Genomic DNA, 18,329 nt, shown 5'->3' on the forward strand with positions numbered 1-18,329 from the left:
TCCGGCTTAACGAGGTTTTACTGTATTATAGTTAATAGTATTGGATGATTAAAAATTGCCACTCTGGTAGATACTGAACACTCCCAGTTTGTAATTAAATATAATGAACGTCGGACTAATGGCACTTCGGAAATGAAAATAAATATTAATCGGAGGGCTCGGGGGTAAAACGTGGTAAGTGATATTTCGGTTCTCATTGAGTTCTAACGTAAACAGAGTAGTCTTTCTATTTTCGCGTGTCATGCCATACAACTTGAGTTGGACTCATCGAACGCTTCTGAAATTGGTAAACACAACACGAAAACAATTTATCTACAGTATAGCTTCTAATAACCAAAATGTCACTTAACATGTTTTACCCTCGAGCCCTTCAATTAGTATTTATTTTCATTTCCGAAGTGGCACTAGTCCGACGTTCATTATATTTAATTACAAACTGGGAGTGTTCAGTATCTACCAGAGTGGCAATTTTTAATCATCCAATACTATTAACTATAATACAGTAAAACCTCGTTAAGCCGGACGAAACAATTCACCGAATATTGCGAAAAATGACGGGAAAATGCCAAAAATCTGGAAAAATGGCACAAGACATGAAAATTGGCAAATAATGCAAAAAAATGTACTTTAAAATTACCTTTTTTGGGTTCTAGACGAAGTGTCCGAGATGTCAGAAAAAATATGACATTTCTTCAACTTCCGCTCTCTAGTTATTAGTCTCTCACAATTCTTGGTTTTAAGCTTCAGTATATTCTGCTTATGACTCTTAGATAATCATAAAAATATATAAAAAATAATTGTATTAAATTGCAGTCATATAGGATACCTGTACTTCAGACTAAGGAAAAAAACTGATTTTTCCAGACCTCTGAAAAATTTTGGTTATATGCCCCGCGTACATTGTGTGCCCCAGGCCTCGAACCCACCCAAGGCTCCGAGACACCCTGCAGATCTCCAAATCACAAACTCCTCACTTTCTCTGTCTGTTGATTGGTTGCAGGTAAAGAGGATATCTTCAGACCCCAGGGTACCAGACAGACGCATGAGGACTAGGGTGGGTTCTGAGGTGAGCAGGAAGAGCCAAGCGGTGGATCCGAACTGTTCGCACTGCGAGCTGTATCCGCCCCAAGATTTGCTAAAGTTCAACTTCCGGGGCTGCGAGTGCAACGCCCTTAAGGCCCTGAAGCATTACCAGCTCGTCGAGCATACCAGGGCGGCAGGTTTGTTAGCTTAATGTATCTTTTTAGCCTGCCTTCGTGGCGGAGTGGTTAGCACGCCAGGGATCCCGGGTTCGAATCCCGGCCTAAACATGGGTGTTCTTTGTGAGCAGGATTGGCATTTTTTTAAAAAGAAACAAAACAAGCAGTTTTTTTGTTTTATACCTGTTTCAAACAGTGTTTTAAACAAGAACCGAAAATAAACATGTTTTGAACAAATAACTCGTTTGAAACATAATGCCAAGAAGACTTATTTTCTAAGGATAATGGTTAATAACAAGAAATCTGTTGGATGGATGGGTTTTATACCTGTTTCAAACAGTGTTTTAAACAAGAACCGAAAAAAACATGTTTTAAACAAATAACACGTTTGAAACATAATGCCAAAAAGACTTATTTTCTAAGAATAATGGTTAATAAGAAATTTGTTAATCATCCATGGCTAAACTGTGTTCTTATTATAAGTAAACGCTTGACTAACTTCTTAAAATACACATTTATGTTACTCTTAAATGTAAATCTTGCATGTAGACTGTTCGAGAAACTTCAACTAATCCACAGTTGCCAGGTCCCAGTGAGTCAACGTGGTAGCTACTCTTCTTTTTTGTTACTCTTTTAATGCGACATTTTACCGTGATTGCAACTAAATATTGACATTAACAACAATGTGCACATTTTGCAATGCATTAAGTGAGAAACAAAACTGTTTCTTCCATGTAGTATTCAATTTTTAAAATATATTAAACACATGTAAAAAAATAACATGGCTTGGTGTTTTAAACGTGACCCACGGGTATTCATTCATCACTCTATGTTTCTTTGTAAATCCAATATACATTTTCAGCCACTGAACAGATTTATATGCACAATAAACAGAATGACACGCACAGAGGCGTAACCACGAATTTTTGTCTGGGGGGGGGGGCAAGTGCCAGGATAAACATGCCAATAATAATAATAATAATAATAATGCTAATGATAATAATTTTAATCATAATAATGTTATTATAACATTATTATTATTATTATTATTATTATTGATATGCTTTATTTTACTTCGCTTATTGTGCCACTTTTGGCTAATTGCGAAGAAGGGGATGAGTGATGATGATATAATGAAATTGATGAATGGACACCGGAATTCGAACCCGGGACCAACATTATTATTATTATTATTATTATTGTTATGCTTTATTTTACTTCGCTTATTGTGCCACTTTTGGCTAATTTGCGAAGATGGGGATGACTGATGATATGATGAAATTGATGAATGGACACTTACAAACATCCATGCCCAAGCCGGGATTCGAACCCAGGACCAACATTATTATTAGTAGTAGTGGTAGTATCAAAGACGTTATTATCCTCGTAAATTATGCAAAAAGGGGGTAGAAGTTGGTGCTAAAGCATTTGTGTTCGAATAAACGATTTGAATTATCTTTTCAACACATTCAATTTCACATTAATAATGGAAAACAAGCACATAAACTATTTTTGAAAGAGAGAAAATTCTTGATAAATGCATTTCAAATATAATTCTTTCTTACATTAACATGTATAAATTTGGTGCACAATATATGCTTCACATATGAAGCGACTTGAACACTAAATTGTGTACGTACCTATTCAAAATTTATTTAATACATATTACATACAAGTTATATTATTTAAATTCATTACACAACCAATTCATCCATCTCACAATAAACCAACAGTGCCCGACCCTGTGGCCGAGTGGTTAGCACATCGCGCTGCGACGCCAAGGGTCCCGGGTTCGAATCCCGGTCGGGCTTGGTTGTTTGTGAATGTCCATTCATCAATTTCATCATTTCATCACTCATCCCCATCTTCGCAAATTAGCCAAGAGGCACAAAACGCGAAGTAAAATAAACTAAATCAAATCAAATCAAATAAACCAACAGCAAAAATTACATAAATTGTCTCTGAAATGTGAACGCTCCCTTTCCTCAAAACAATTGTTAATGCATTTAAAACAAAATCAATTAAGACAAGTCTTATTTCTCTGTCTGATAATTTACAAAGCATTACAGAGAAGAAAGAAAGAATGCGAGCGAAGCGAGCAAGAAAATTTTTGGATCCATTTTTTTTGCAGGCTGAAATCAAATAACTTTACGAGACGCCAATGCATTCTCTCTTTTACAACTTTTGTGCCTCCCCGATGGTGTAATGGTAACATTGTCAGCTTGTAATCAAGGGGTTCCAGGTTCGATAACCGGTGGAGGCACATGGTACAGTGGTTCAGATCCTACTTTAAACTGTAGGTCTAGTCCCGATTAGCCTTTCTATGCGTAAAGTGGACTTAAAACCACAAATCAATCAATTTTACAACTTATTTCCATTTAGATCGTTTCCCGCCGCCCCCATCTACGGTTCTGAAGTTGATAAGACTAAGATGAGGAGGCATTGCGAGCGAAGCGAGCAAGAAAATTTTACGAAAAGTATTTTTATTTGCATAAAATTTGAAGTTGTGGGCGGTAATTGCCCCCTGCAGGTACACTTGGCCGTCAATGTTTGCCCCCCTTGCCCACCCTATAACTCATTTCCATCCAAGGTTGGGTGGGCAATGTCCCCCTGGCCCCCTGTGATTGCGCCCTTGGACACGCATTCAATGAAGAGCCATAGTTACAAAAAAATCAAATAACCACAAACTAGTAAACAGGAAGTATTAAAATGTGTTTTAAACAAGTCTGAAAAAAACATGTTTAAAACATTTTGTTTTCAACGATTTAAACATTTGTGAAAAAAGGCGTGTGTTTTAAACGTTTAAAACAAGTTGCTTAAAACACTTTTCTTTAAAACATGCCAACCCTGTTTGTGAGTGTCCCTTCATCATAGCTATCGTCACTTGGGCTGAGCCGATACCACTTTGAACCAATGCTGTTACCGATTCCCTCCGATACCGATATTTGAAAATAGTAATAATTTAATGCTGTTCAATATATTGATCAATATTAGTGAAAGGTATTCTCCAATTATATGCATCCATTTACCAAGAATTTTGCTTTAACATATTCAAGAATTACATCAGAATATTAAAATACATGTTATGTAATCGCAAGGTCCAGTTTGTTAGCGCAAAATTAGTGCAAATTATAAATTGAGTTCAATTGTAATCAAGGGGTCCCGGGTTCGATACCCGGTGAAGGCACATAGTGCTTTGCATCCCACTTTAAACTGTAGGTCCAGTCCCAATTAGCCTCAATGTGCATAAAGTGGACTTAAAACTCCAAATCAACCAAACGTAAGTTCAAATTTTGCGTAATTTCGAGGATAATTAGACAGTTGGGTGAGATTCTTCTACATAGGGCTACTTAGTTCCTAAAGGGGAAGCTAAAGCCAGTTACGTCATCAATGACTACTTGTCTTTTCTCTCTTCCTTCCTCTATTTCACTCTTTCTATTCATTGTTCTCGATTTCTTTCTTCATTTCTTCCTCTCTCTGACTCTCCCTCATGCTATCTTCATTTTCTCTCTTTCTTCATTTCTTTCTCTCTGTTTCTCTATCTTTATCTTCCTTCTTCTTCCTCTGGTTCTCTCTCTTTCTTCTTCTCTTCCTCCCTGTTCCTCTGTTTTCCCATCTTCCTTTCTTCCTCTGGTTCTCTCTCTTTCTTCTTTTCTTTCTCCCTGTTCCTCTGTTTTCCCATCTTCCTTTCTTACTCTGGTTTTCTCTTTTTCTTTATTAATTCCTTTCTCTCTTTCTGTTTCTAAGTCTTTTCCTATCTTCTTCTTGTTGCCTCTTTTCCTTTCTTTCCTTCTGTCTTTTCTATCTTCCTTTCTTCCTCGCATTCTCTCTCCTTTTTCAGTAGTTTCTTTCTGTTGCTCTTTCTTCTTCTGTCTTCCTTTATTTCTTCTCTCTCTCTCTCTCTGTTTCTAGATCTTTTCCTGCCTTTCATTATCTGATTTTTTATTTTTCTATCACTTCCTGTCACCCTGTAGCGACATCTCTGAGAAGGAAAATCTCGTCTCGCTCAAGACTCTAGGAAATTAAATATAAGATGTATTGGTTTGGTTGATTGGTTGATTTGGTGTTTTAAGTCCATTTTGTGCACAGTAAGGCTAATTCATAGACATACCAGTGGTAGATGTCCGATTATGTAAAGCATAGGAGCACATACTTATGATGAATAAAAGAACAAAATTTTAGGTATAAAAACCGCGAATATTTCGAGTTCAAAAGCGTATGTAAAGTGGCATTTCGGTGTGAAAATGATTAATAAACTCTCAAATTTGATATTACTTATCGCAGAAGTGATATATTTTCATTCTATTATCACACTTCCAAATTACACTTATACGAAATACAAATAAGTCAACTACTATTTATAAAGTTATTGTGTAAGAATTTGTAAATCACGTTTTCGATATGAAATTTTACTTGGCGTTGTTATCTTATTATGTTATACCATTCCAATATAAAATGGCTTAGTTTTATACTTGGAATTATTTGTTAAATAAACAAATAAAACATTAAGACCACTTTGAACATTTGATAAGTATTGTCGGTTGTGTAGATAAATAAGTGCATTGTATAGATAAGGACAACTCTGTCTGCATTCTAGTATGGTCCACAGGGTCCTGTCAAACCATTTTTGTAAAGAACTTAACTGCCATTTAAGAAAATAAACAATTTTATTGAATTTGTCAGAACTATGCTGTTCATTCTGTAAATGAAATAACTTTTATTTTTCTGTTCCAGGGTTATTTGGAAAACTCATATTGTACCTCATGGATAGTGGCTACTTGTCTATTAAACGAGGAGAAAACACGCAAGCTCTTCTGCTTTTGCAGGAAGCTTTCAATTTGGTAAAAGAAAAGGTATGTATTTTAGTTTTCACTTAAAATTGAAAACTATTATTCTTTTACTGGTGATAAATCCTTTAAATATTAGACTTGAATGTTGGTGTTTAATGAAAAAAGGTTTGTTAGATAATGTTAGGTTAGGTAGTACTATAACTTATTAATGAACTTATTCATCTTGATATGCCCATATCTTATTAATTTAAGACTTAGTCAAGCATTCAGCTTTTCCTGTTGAACACCAACTAAATCACTACAAAATAAGATCACAAATTATGGAGATTTACTATTTATTTCAACATGTATGTATTGGTGATGAAAGTTTGTGTACAACTTTTTAAACTTCCAATTTTTCATTAAGTTGCATTCCGCCATAGAGAGACCTTTTCTTTTTTTTTTTCGTATAGTAACCTCCTACAGACACACCAGCTATTCCAATCCACTCTACTGTCCGTAAATTACTATATATATATATATATATATATATATATATAGGGTGTTGACAAGTAATGTTAAGAAGTGAATATATCTATGGATCTGTACTAACTATAAAATTATATGTACTAGGAAAACTCAGGAGGAGAAGTCTCTTACGATTTACCGATCAAATTCAGGTTTAAAGATTTTTTTGGATCGTCCTGTAGCCTGCATGTAAGAAATACGAATGATGTGCTAACTGGTGAAAACTTGAAACAACAATGAGTTTTGTCGCGTTCGATAACAATCTGGAAAGTTTCCGGAGGCTTAAGATGCCTTCTCCCAAGGATCGGAAGTTCAGTGTTCAAAGAAGATATTGGGTCGAAGGATAAGACTATTGAAGTCGCAGGCACAACACAAGTAGTGGGATTGGTGGTATTATAAACCCGAGAAAGGAAGAGCTCCCCCCAAGCAGATTTGTTTACACTTAAAACAAGCTCAACATGTCCATATGAGCTTTTTTGCTCAAGTGTAGAACCCCCTCTAATCCAAGATTTTTGTAAAAAAACCCTCATGGATTCCATGAGAAAGGAAGAGCCCTCTTAGATTGATGAGGCCATACTCACAAAAGTGCCTTTTGTGAGATTGTTGTCCATAATTCTGTCAAAAATTGATATTTTTTTGGCCACACTTAAAACTAGGCCAGGACACATACACACCCACACCCACCTACACCCACCCACACACACATATTTACTTCCGGTCCACTTCCGGTCTACTTCCGGTCTACTTCCGGTCCACTTCCGGTTTACTTCCGGTTTACTTCCGGTCCACTTCCGGTTTACTTCCGGTCCACTTCCGGTTTACTTCCGGTTCACTTCCGGTCTACTTCCGGTCCACTTCCGGTTTACTTCCGGTTTGCCGCAGAGACCCTCTAGAATTGCTCCGTGACTCTCTCATTTCTTACATCATAAACATATGATTTTTCTCCTATGAGAATAACACTACATATGGTGTCATCAGGTAAAGCCTCATGAAATTCACAGATAATTTTAATGTTTGTTCTGTCACTCACCACAACCTGTTTTCTTTTTGAAGTGTTAATTACAAACATAGGTCTCTGTGCCTTGAATTCATCTGGTGTGTAATACATGTCAGTATTGCCTGTAGTGACCCTCTTGAAAGCCGAAAAAGCCTCATATAATTTGAGGAAATCATTCTTGGACATGTCTAAATTGTAATTTTCTCTAGGAAATACCTCATTTCTGCCATTTTTAAGATATATGTTCTTGATGTTGCAGTTATCAAATTTGCTTGAATTTTTTTCCTGATTATTGTGTCTTCCAGTCTGAAACAATACCACCACAAAATCAGGCATGTCATATTGTATGCTGGAGAATGAATTTGTAGCATCAAACTCATAATATGTACCAGATGCGGGCTTTTGTACGCATTGATACGTATAAAATTGCAGAGGAATCTGTGGATTTTTTATTATATCAGCTTTGTATTTAAGAGCATAACTGGCCTCATATTCAACAACAGGGATTCTTAGCTCCATAGTCTGAATAATGCATTTGCCTGCATCTGGTAAGGTATTAGGCAGAGCTTCTCCTGTAGGGTTTATTGCACTGTACCTCATCAAAGCATTGTTATCATTTGCAGCTCTTCTAAATGTGATTCTTAACCCACCCTTCCACATAATATCTTTGAAATCTGAGAAGAATCCTGGCAACAGGCGCATGGGGAACAGCACTGTGTGGTTCTTAGATAATATCTTATCACCAGCCTCGAATCCTCCTATTTTGTAATATGAAGCCTCGGTTTTGGATAATTTTAATGTGGCCAAAGCTGTGGAGGTAATGCCGGGATAATCCACTCTGTTTATAACAACGCCATGTTTTCTGATCTCAATTTCAGAGAATAGATGAGGCACAAAATTATCTACCAATCTTATATTTGAATTTGCCGGATAATCTGTACCATCGAGTTTTACAACATCAAATTTGATGTATAGATCTGCTCTGTGGGGGTGTATAAATCCATCCCCTACATCAAGATCAACCTCAATCTCTGTGTTGGGTTGATTTAAATTTGCAAATGTCCTCCTGTTTGGAGGGAATGATTGTAGCTCATAACTCTCAATATTTTCCATTGTATGTATTTTTATTTAAATGTTAATCTCTATGATTGCAGTTGTTGTGGCTCCAGCAAAATCAACTAATTCTTCTTTTTCATTAGTGACCATCAATTCAATATAATCTATTCTATTATGGCACACAGGAAAATATAATGTTGGGGATGGATTGTAGATTATTGGCTCCATAAATTCAGAATTAGGCTTGAATGTTGCAATGATGCCTGTTTGTTTGTGAGTGCCTATGCCATTTGATTTGGTGATCATACCCTCTGCTATATTACAGTGTATATTCAGAGTCTCTATGGCCAAGAATTTAGGTATATTCATAGCAGTGTGTTTGATGCCTGGTTCAAGTTTTGTGTTGTTCTCAAATCCCAACAGCTCTCCTATAGTACCCAGATCCACTGTTTCTGTGGCAGATACAATCTCTACTCTGTGAGTGACAGAATTTTGACTTAAAACTATACCTCTGGGTAATTGAGCATTTAGAGTGGACAGATTATATTGCCCTGGAGTGATGAGAATTTTTTCATCCCCTACTGCAATTTTGTTGTTGTGGTGTGTAATATTGGGGATCAGGTACATGCCATAAAATGCTCTGAGAGCTATTGTTTTGGGATACACTATGTCATCATGCAATTTGAGTTTTAATATTGAATTTTGGCTGGTGAGATGGAATACCCCCATGATGTTTTAAATACCACAAGGCTTTTTGAAAATCTTCAATTGATGGTTTATTTATTTGAGACATGTATCTAAGAACAGATAAACACAAATGTCCGCAATTAACATCTTTGAAGTTTTGAACACGGGCATTATTGTAATAAAGATTAGCTGAATTTAGATATTTTATTAAATTTTCAGGTGGAACACCTCCAAATGAATCAAACACAAATGCCTCATCTTTTAAATATTTAAGATAGCAAATCCAGTGAGTGCCCTGATTTTTGTACTCATCCAAATTAACAATGCCACACTCTTTGTTGAGTGGTTGTTCCGGTAAAGAATCAGACATGTACACACATCTAAAATGTTTGATGCCCAGTGGCTTGATTAAAGCTTCAATATCTTGGTTTGTAAGCGGCTCTTGTTTCTTTTAAACTTATTCATGGCTCTCTTAACACCTTTGCCTTGTTTCTCAATGGCCAGGTTATGGCGCCTCTGCTCATCTAATTCTGCCTTATTTTTCTTGGCATCTATTACTGTTTTTGCTATGGCAGCTGATCCCCCGGCCAAGCTCCCAACAGCCCCGAGAGCAGCTAAGATGGCAGGGATGGTAAATATAAATCCCCCCACATGTGATTTTTTTCTTGATTGCTGTAATTTTTTTAATTGGGGGGTACTAAGCAACAATTTCATACCATGCCCCTTTGCAATACAAGAATTTTTTTTCTTGCGCTGCTTTTTGGTCAAAAGACTGTCAATAGTTTTAAGAGATTTGAGACCTGCATAAGGTATTTGATACATAACACCCTTGGCCTTCATTGTAGGTTTATTATATACATATTCACAGCCCCCACCCCAGTTTTTGTTTGGTGCTCATAGCTATGGTGGTTCCCAATGCTGCTATTTTTTCACTCAAAGATGCATCTTTGCTTACAAATCTACCAAATGCAGCCTCTTCTAATTTCTTGTCTGCAACATGTCTCTTGTCAAGATCAGAATGTGTGTTGTATGCAATATCATGGTCTCTACAAGCAGCATCTAAGGGATTAACACCAGGATCACCTCTGTTTAATCTATGATCCAATTTTGTGCCTGGACCACAATACTGATAGCCTGGAATATGCAGTTCAAATGGCAACTTGTTTATAATGTCATTAACAAGGCCCCGACCCTCAGAAATATTCCAAAATTTAGGTGGTAGAGTATTAATAATTTTTATGAGATATCCAATGCCCTTAGGATCATTCACTATAAAATTAGACAATTTTGTGCTTATCATGTCCATAATTCCAACCTTTTCATTGTAAAAATTGTGGTTCCCAGCATTTTCCTCCCCAGCTATCACCAATAGCCTATCTACAAGTTTCCTGACATCATCAACCCACACAAATTCTTTGGGCAGGGTGTTGTATTGTTTGATCCCACTACCTGTCTTGATCTGTGACCATATGGGCTTGATTAAGTTGTTGTATTTTGCTCCACTGCTCGACTTGACTCTTTTTTGTGTGGGATCATTGTTCTGGTATAGAGCATCTGATTTTATTAATATTTCTTTGTAATCCTCATAATCTTGATCTGTATAGCTGCCAGGTCTTTTCCTAGTCATCAGTTCCCACAATCCAGGTGTTCCGGTGTACTTAACAAAAGCACCTTTTTCTCCGAGACGAGATTCTGAATATACAATTATATCATCTCCCATAAATGTTACTCTGAAATTGCCAATTCTATGAATAATGCTGCCATCAAGCTCTGTGTCAGCATATAAGCCAAACACCTCATCTTTATTGTCTTTAGGTGTGGTTAAATATTTTTGAGCAAGAAGACCCAATTCAATAGGATCCTGACTAGCCTCAATTCTTCGAGGAGGACTAGGTGTATGAATACTGGAAAGTGGGGTGAATGGATAATCTAATATGTTCCTTGCAGCTACAGGTACAAGCTCTGTGAGCAAATTTTGATTCTGCTCTGTAACAGTTTTGATATTCTTACCTAAATTATTAATAGCATCAATTACAGGCTGTTCTGTTTGTTTGTGTTTTTCATAAATTCCACGGTTCTCTGATTTCCATCCCTTAAATCTTTTTACAAGATAATCTCTTAACTTAAGATCATCAATGATTGGCCTTTTCATGTTTATTTATATACGTCTCAACGTCTAGAAAATGTTTCAACGTCTAGAAAATTGTTGATTTTATTTCTGTATTTGCCACTATTGGGTGTTCTTGTCATATCAATTGTGACAAACCCATAACTGTCCTGGTTCCAGCACTTGCTGCAAAATTTGGAAAAATCATTGTAGCTCAAGTCCCCACCTACATATTCATTATGTATGTGTTTGAGGTTGGTATGATCTTGATGAAACACACATATAAAATTGCTGTTGTCTCGGATCAGCTGCTTGGGTATTTTTGAAAAAGTCTGTGCCAGGTAGAAGCAATCAATGTTTTTGTGTCGGCCCTGTGTAAAGAAATTCCTAACCTTGTTTTGATTATCCAATATAATGTCATCAAACACAACAACAGAATTATCGAGACATTCATCAAGTGGCTTAACATCTGGTTCAAAAGTGGCAATATCCAATCCATCATAAAGCTTCATCAACTGCTGATATTTTAATTGTTCCAAGCTCTTAGAGAAGATATACAAGTGCCTGTTTTTCCAGTCTAACCAGTTGGGTGCCAATAAAAAATTATCAACCATTAGTGTAGTTTTACCACAAGCAGATGGCCCAACAATAAGACATCTAATATTATCAGGTAGCAAGTTCCCATTTCTCTTATTCTGTTGTTCAGGTTCTGGCAGCCTTTTTATAACATCCCAGGTGCTCATATTATTATTTTGTCTGCATCGATCCAGCTGTTTTCCGGATGACCCAGCCATTTGACAAGTAACTTTTTGCCTTTTTTGCGGATGATTTTTTCTATGAGATATGTGTCAGGCTGTTTAGTTTTGCTGAGCTCTTGTTCATAGAACCTGCCTTTGAGAATTTCTCCTCGGTGATCCTTTATTATATATGTGTTAAGGGTCCCGGGTTTAACTTGAACCACTGTAAATAATTCACTGCTCCAGTTTCTTGTAAAGCCTCTCTTGAATAAGTGCTTATATTTGCTTATTCTTACTTGATCCCCTACCCTGTATTTGACCTTTCTTGTTGTTGGCCGATATTTAGGATAATAAACAGTGCTGATCAATTTTTGCTCATCAGATGAGCTTATTACTTCAGAGGGTTTCATGTTGATTGTGGAATGGACAGAATTGTTATATTTATGTAGAAGTTCTGGAAGAATATTAACCCATTTATAATTACCCTGCAGTGTAAATTGTTTATACATAAGATTTTTTAAGGTTCTGTTGAATCTCTCTACAATTGAGGCTTTGAGATCACTGTAACTCGAGTAATGTTTTATTGCCTGGCTTTTAATAAATTGTTGAAACACTGAATTATAAAATTCTTTGCCATTATCTGTTTGCAAATAGCGCGGGGATCTTCCACTCTGATTGATGATTGTCCTAAAAGCTTCTGTAACACATGCCCCAGTCTTGGATTTGTGTGGCACAGCCCAGGCAAATTTTGAAAATGTGTCTATTACAGTGAGTAGATACTTGTAGCCCTTGTTGATTTTGTCTAAGTTTTTCAACTGCCCACTTGCTAACTCAATCAAGTCGCTTTGCCATAAATCATCTATGCCCTTTGTGACTACTGGGAGTCTCTTAAAATTATGTCTGGCCTGTCTGTGTAATTCATCAACAATAATTTGTCTAGACATAATATGTAAACAAGAATATTGCAACTATAGGGTGTTCAGCAGCTGAGACTGCAGGATTTTCTAAATATAATTTGTCTCCAATATGTATTTTAAATTCCAGAGTGCCATCATCTTCAACATAGGATGTTTCTAATGTATTGGGATCTGTAAAATCCTCTAATTCTACACTGGTGATTTTCACTTTGTTATCAGCATTTGTTATTGATAGTGATGTGCCTGTGGCTGTAGCCAATATTTGATCTTGATTGGTCTCAATGTGCCCCCAACAAAAAACTGGTAATAAAATTGTGCAGGGGACAGCATATATATTTTGCCACCTGGTGTAAATGGAGAATCATATTCTTTGTTGGGGATGCTGTACAATTCAAGAATTACTGAATGTTTTGGATTCTCGATTATGCCTGTTATTTCTTTTTCTGCTGTGAGCAATCTGCTTGTTACAGATTCAAGATGCTCATTGATGGTTCTAACAATCTCATCGTGCCCAGGCTTGATTCTTATGTCCACAGCAAGTTTCTTGTATTGTTGCACAATTTCTTGGAGCTGGGTGGCAAAAACAGACAAAGCATTTGCTTGATTGGATTCCATTGTCCCTAGCTGTTGCTTGATATTAGCTACAATTTGTTGCAAATTTTCAACAACTGCCAATTTTGAATTTTGAGCTGTAAGATCATGGACCTGTCTTCTGATATCCTCAAACAGGGAATGCAGTTCATTAATATGTTGATTGGTTGGTAGAGTGGCCACTGTCTGAGTGAGATGTTTGATCTCTGCTTGGATATTCTTGATATCTTCTGATTTCAATATCCTATTTACTGCTCTCTTAATATTTTTAAGTTCCTGTGATGTAGGCAAATTTGACACTGTATTTTGCAAAAATTCAAGTGCCAATTTCACATTGTGTAATTCAGAAGCATCAGCCACATTTTGCATAGCATTTTGGAGCAGGGCTATATCTGCCTGAGAGGGTGTTGATTGTTGTAAAATTTCAAGTTTTGTTTGGATATCATCTATCAAGTGATGAAAATGAGATAGTTCAGATTCAGTGTTGAGGTTTTCAAGCTTTGTGATTTGTTGCTGGACACTGACAAGTGTATCTACAATCCCAGGCAATCGGGATTCAAGTACATTTGCCAAATCACTTTGCACTGCTGCTATTGTACCTTCAAGATGGGTTATGGAACTTTGAATTTTTCCAAAATCTTCATATGTTTCAAGTTGCAGCTTAATATTTGCCACACTCCGAGTTATTGCATTTAAAGCATCAGAAGATGGCAAATTGTTCATAAAATTTTCAAGTGTCTCAATTTTTTCTTTAACCTCGGCTATGGCATTGTTCAGAGGGTCCAGATTAGGTATTTGGAGTGACTGAATCTGTTCCTTTAGAGTGGAAATCACTAGATCAAAATCTTCTTGTGATTTTATGCTTTTGACAATTGTTTGGAGCTGTGCCTGGACATTATTTATTTGCTCTTCCAATTGCTGTTTCAATTGCTCAGAGTTGTTAGCCTGGGTCTTAAATTTGGCTTGAAGAGCTGCAACAGCTTCTTCTAAACTTTGAAAATTATCCAATGTAGCCAGGTCAGTATATTTCTGAAGCAGCAATTTAAGTTCAGAATCAATTTTAAGAAGAGGGTCTATGCATTGTGATTGCAAATTTGTAATTTCTAATTGAAGACTGGCATTGAGTGTGGTTTGTAAAGCTTGTAAATCACTTCTTAATTTCTTGACTCTGACATCAAGCATCAGAATCTCATCACTGTGATCTTCATGTCTTGTATGGCCAAAAATATCATTAGGCATTTTGTTTAGTAGTTATTTATTATAGAGTATCTGATTCTTAATTCTATAAAAAAGGGTATAAGCTTATCATATGATCCAGGGACTTCAATATATAAGCAGTCACCAGCAGAAACAGTATAAACAGTGCCAGAAACCATGTTTGAGTGCTTAATTCTGTAAATATTTCTCCCTACTGAAATCTTGACATCACCCTCAGGGGTTGTAATAAATTGTAATTGACCACCTACAGGTAATTGGTAATAATTTAAATTATTGTTAAATATGTACAATGTTTTACCTGTTTTATCATCAACATCTGTAAGTATGCTGTTCAGATGAATAATTAACAAACCACTCAGTTTAGACAGCATATCAGGAGAGGGTTGTGGTGCTGGCAGATCCATAATACCTTGTTTTTTAAACCCAAATAAGTTCATAGGCATGTTTATTTATTTCAAATCATGCTCTGTAATTGGGCATTGATTCCCATTTTTCAAATCACAATAACCCCATGGTAAAGTATGTATGCCACATGATAAAATGCATCTCTTATCATCATGTGAGTCCAGAGCCACTTTTCTTACAACATTTGAAGTCAATAAGTGATCCACACTCTGAATTCTGGATTCCGATGTTCTGATTAAACTCTGGGATTTGATGCAATTTTTATAATCCTCAAATTGGAGCTCTTTTTCCACAGCTACTTTGCCAATACCCTTGGCTTTTTTGACAACAGCACTACATGTTTTAAAACTATACACCTTGGCACTTAACCCAGCAAATTCCACAATAACATCACCAAGTGTCTCATCTTTTAACTTGCCGGGCACTTTTTTGTTGTGGGGTTGAATATTCAAATGGCTTGGCAATTCACTGGTATCAAAATATTGAAACAATTCAGGCTGTGACATATCTTGATAAACATCTTCTGTTTTAATATCAAGAATAAAACTATCCGTGTCCATGTACATCAGTTTTACATTATCACCATAAAAAGGTTTCAACACATCATAATACAATATTAACATATGTAATTTGGACAATTCCAATATTGCAGCCCCTACATAAATAGGTTTATCAAACTTAATCTTTGTTTTTTTCATGTTGAAAAGTGCCATATCTTCATCATAAATTCTTCTGTAATTGAAGTTGGGCTTTGCAACCAATTTTTTGCTCAGGCTGGGGTCAGTAATTATTTTAACATCGGTATGTTTTCTGACATTTTCAATTGTTTTGCCATATACTGAATTAACCATTAATTTAAACAAGGTCTTATCAAATTCGCTCTTTGCAGATGTTCGAAGCTTTGTGTTTGTATCAATGTATGGTTTCAACCATCTTGAGTGCCTGAACCTCAAAACTTTTCCAAGTTTGGTCACTTGAACACCATGTTTCATCAGGAACTGGAGGTTCTTGTAATATATGACACAACCCTGTTTTGGCTCCAGTGTCATCATGAGCTTCTTCTGTTTAGAGCCAGGTGAGCACTGAACCTCGGGAATTGGGGGCAGATCAGAAAATTTGTTATGTAAATCATCTGGAATTGTCAGATCAACCTCTAAGAAGAGGCCATAGTCACTGTCATCAAAGTCCTGAAGATCCTCAATATTGAAATCTTCGACCCATTCAAGCCCTGCATATGGCAGTTTTTGCATCATGGCGTGACCATAGAGGCTGTTTGCATCCACATACAATATATAATTTGATGGCAGTGCTGGATCATAATCAGGCATATATTTGTTATTTGCTCTGGCATATCTCTGAGAACATTGTACCATGCCTCCTCTTATACCTTGCTCCATAAACAGATACATATCTTGATCTTGGATCAGATCCAATTGCTTTTTGGTGTTTAAAAACATTGCAGACCATGCTAGGCCCGGGGCACTGTAAAAATATATTGGGTCCAGTCCATAATTTTGCATACAAGATTTTCTGAATGTCTGCATTATATCTGCTGAGATGGTCACATCAAGTTTCAAATATGCCATGTGATAATCACGAAATGTCCGGCATTCTAAATTGTTCCACGCCAATTGGGCACGGTGATAATCTTCATCAGTGATTCCAGATCCTCTGATTTTGCTGTAAAACTCTTCTTGTGGAGGCAGGGAGCACTCATCAAATTTAGAAAAATCTGTAACATAATCATATGGATACACACCCTTCCGCCTAATTAATTTCGGATCCTGATTTGGAAACACTGCACGTGTGATTTTGAATTCACCATCAGGTAATTGAGTGGCCAGTGTATCCAGGCTAGCAGGTAAAAATCTGTAAGAATCAAGAAATCTTATGTGAATAGAAAATCCATTAACTTTAATTGTTTTGCTAATAGATATATATTTCTCATCATTTTCAGCTAAAATATTTAAATTCTCCTTCTCAAACCCCTCATATCTGATCAGATGATGGAAATCATAATTGGATGCTCCATGGCAAAATATGGGGACAAATCTTGGTCTCTTGATCTTAATATTACAGCTATTACACAGGGCCTGTTTATATCGACCATCTGTATGAGAATGGTGTTTCACCTTGATATTTGTATCTGAAAATTCAGAACCACATACCGGGCATTTTTCTGCATTGTTGAAATCTTCAATCTGTTTCTCTGTTAAAGGCAACATGGGTTTTGATTTTAATAAGATGTTAGATGCTATGTCACGGCACTCATTTTCTATTTTATGTGCAAATATTTTGATGGCATCTGGTCCCATGTATGAATCTATTTTGGTAACAACACCATCCTGTACAATCACATAACAAAAGCTGGAAGGTTCATGTAGCTGGTATGGTGTAATAGATGATTCTTCAGGATCTGGGCTACAAAATGCAAGAGATTTGAGATTTGATTCAAAATCACAGACAATATATGCTGGGTGTTCCAACAAGGCTTCAAACTTTTTGAATTTGCAATTTTCACTTGGATTGGGCATCACCATATGAACAGGTTTATGGTTCCCACAGTATTTGAGATGCTCAATTAATTTGTTCTTAGCAATTTCTGCACTCTCTTTACGAACCCCATTCACCATTTTCCTGCCATCAAATTCACTTAAACATCTTCCGCACAACTTAAATATTCTATTAGATTTGTCTAGTTGTGTTCTGACTAAAGCTTCAAGATTATGTATCAGAGTGTAATGGTGTGTGTCATCCCCTTCAATTAAGAGCAGTTTAATCGGAACAGCAGAATTATCATCATTGATTCTGAGAGGATCTATCAAGCAATTATCACGACCAGTGGAACAAATATATACATTAATAGATAATTGTTTGCCATTGATATCCCGGGCCTTTTTCTCAAATTTATCAATATTCTGTACAGACATTGGATATTCTAAACCCTCCATTGCTTCATCAAAATCGTGCTCATGTTGTTTATAATAACTTATTCGCTCAGGATGCCTTGAAACTGGATACAAAGCAGCTAATATACACCACAAAAAGCATTTCTGGTCGGTATTTTCAATATTAACCACGGCTCTTCTGTTTTTAATATTTGCAGGTAATGGCAGAT

At 36.3% G+C, this 18,329-nt stretch overlaps 1 protein-coding gene across 1 annotated transcript in view; it reads left to right on the forward strand.

Moving 5' to 3' along the window:
• The window catches only part of LOC145979595 (adenylate cyclase type 10-like), a 55,377-nt gene that overhangs the window by 10,649 nt on the left and 26,399 nt on the right, over window positions 1–18,329 (forward strand). Inside the window, exons 3-4 of the mRNA XM_083112561.1 lie at window positions 1,001–1,220; window positions 5,934–6,052. Coding sequence (XP_082968687.1) covers window positions 1,001–1,220; window positions 5,934–6,052 — 339 coding nt within the window. The remainder of the gene's footprint in view (window positions 1–1,000; window positions 1,221–5,933; window positions 6,053–18,329) is intronic.

The sequence above is a fragment of the Lepisma saccharinum genome, chromosome 26 (assembly GCF_977018435.1).
Source record: "Lepisma saccharinum chromosome 26, izLepSacc3.1, whole genome shotgun sequence".
Classification (NCBI taxonomy): domain Eukaryota; kingdom Metazoa; phylum Arthropoda; class Insecta; order Zygentoma; family Lepismatidae; genus Lepisma; species Lepisma saccharinum.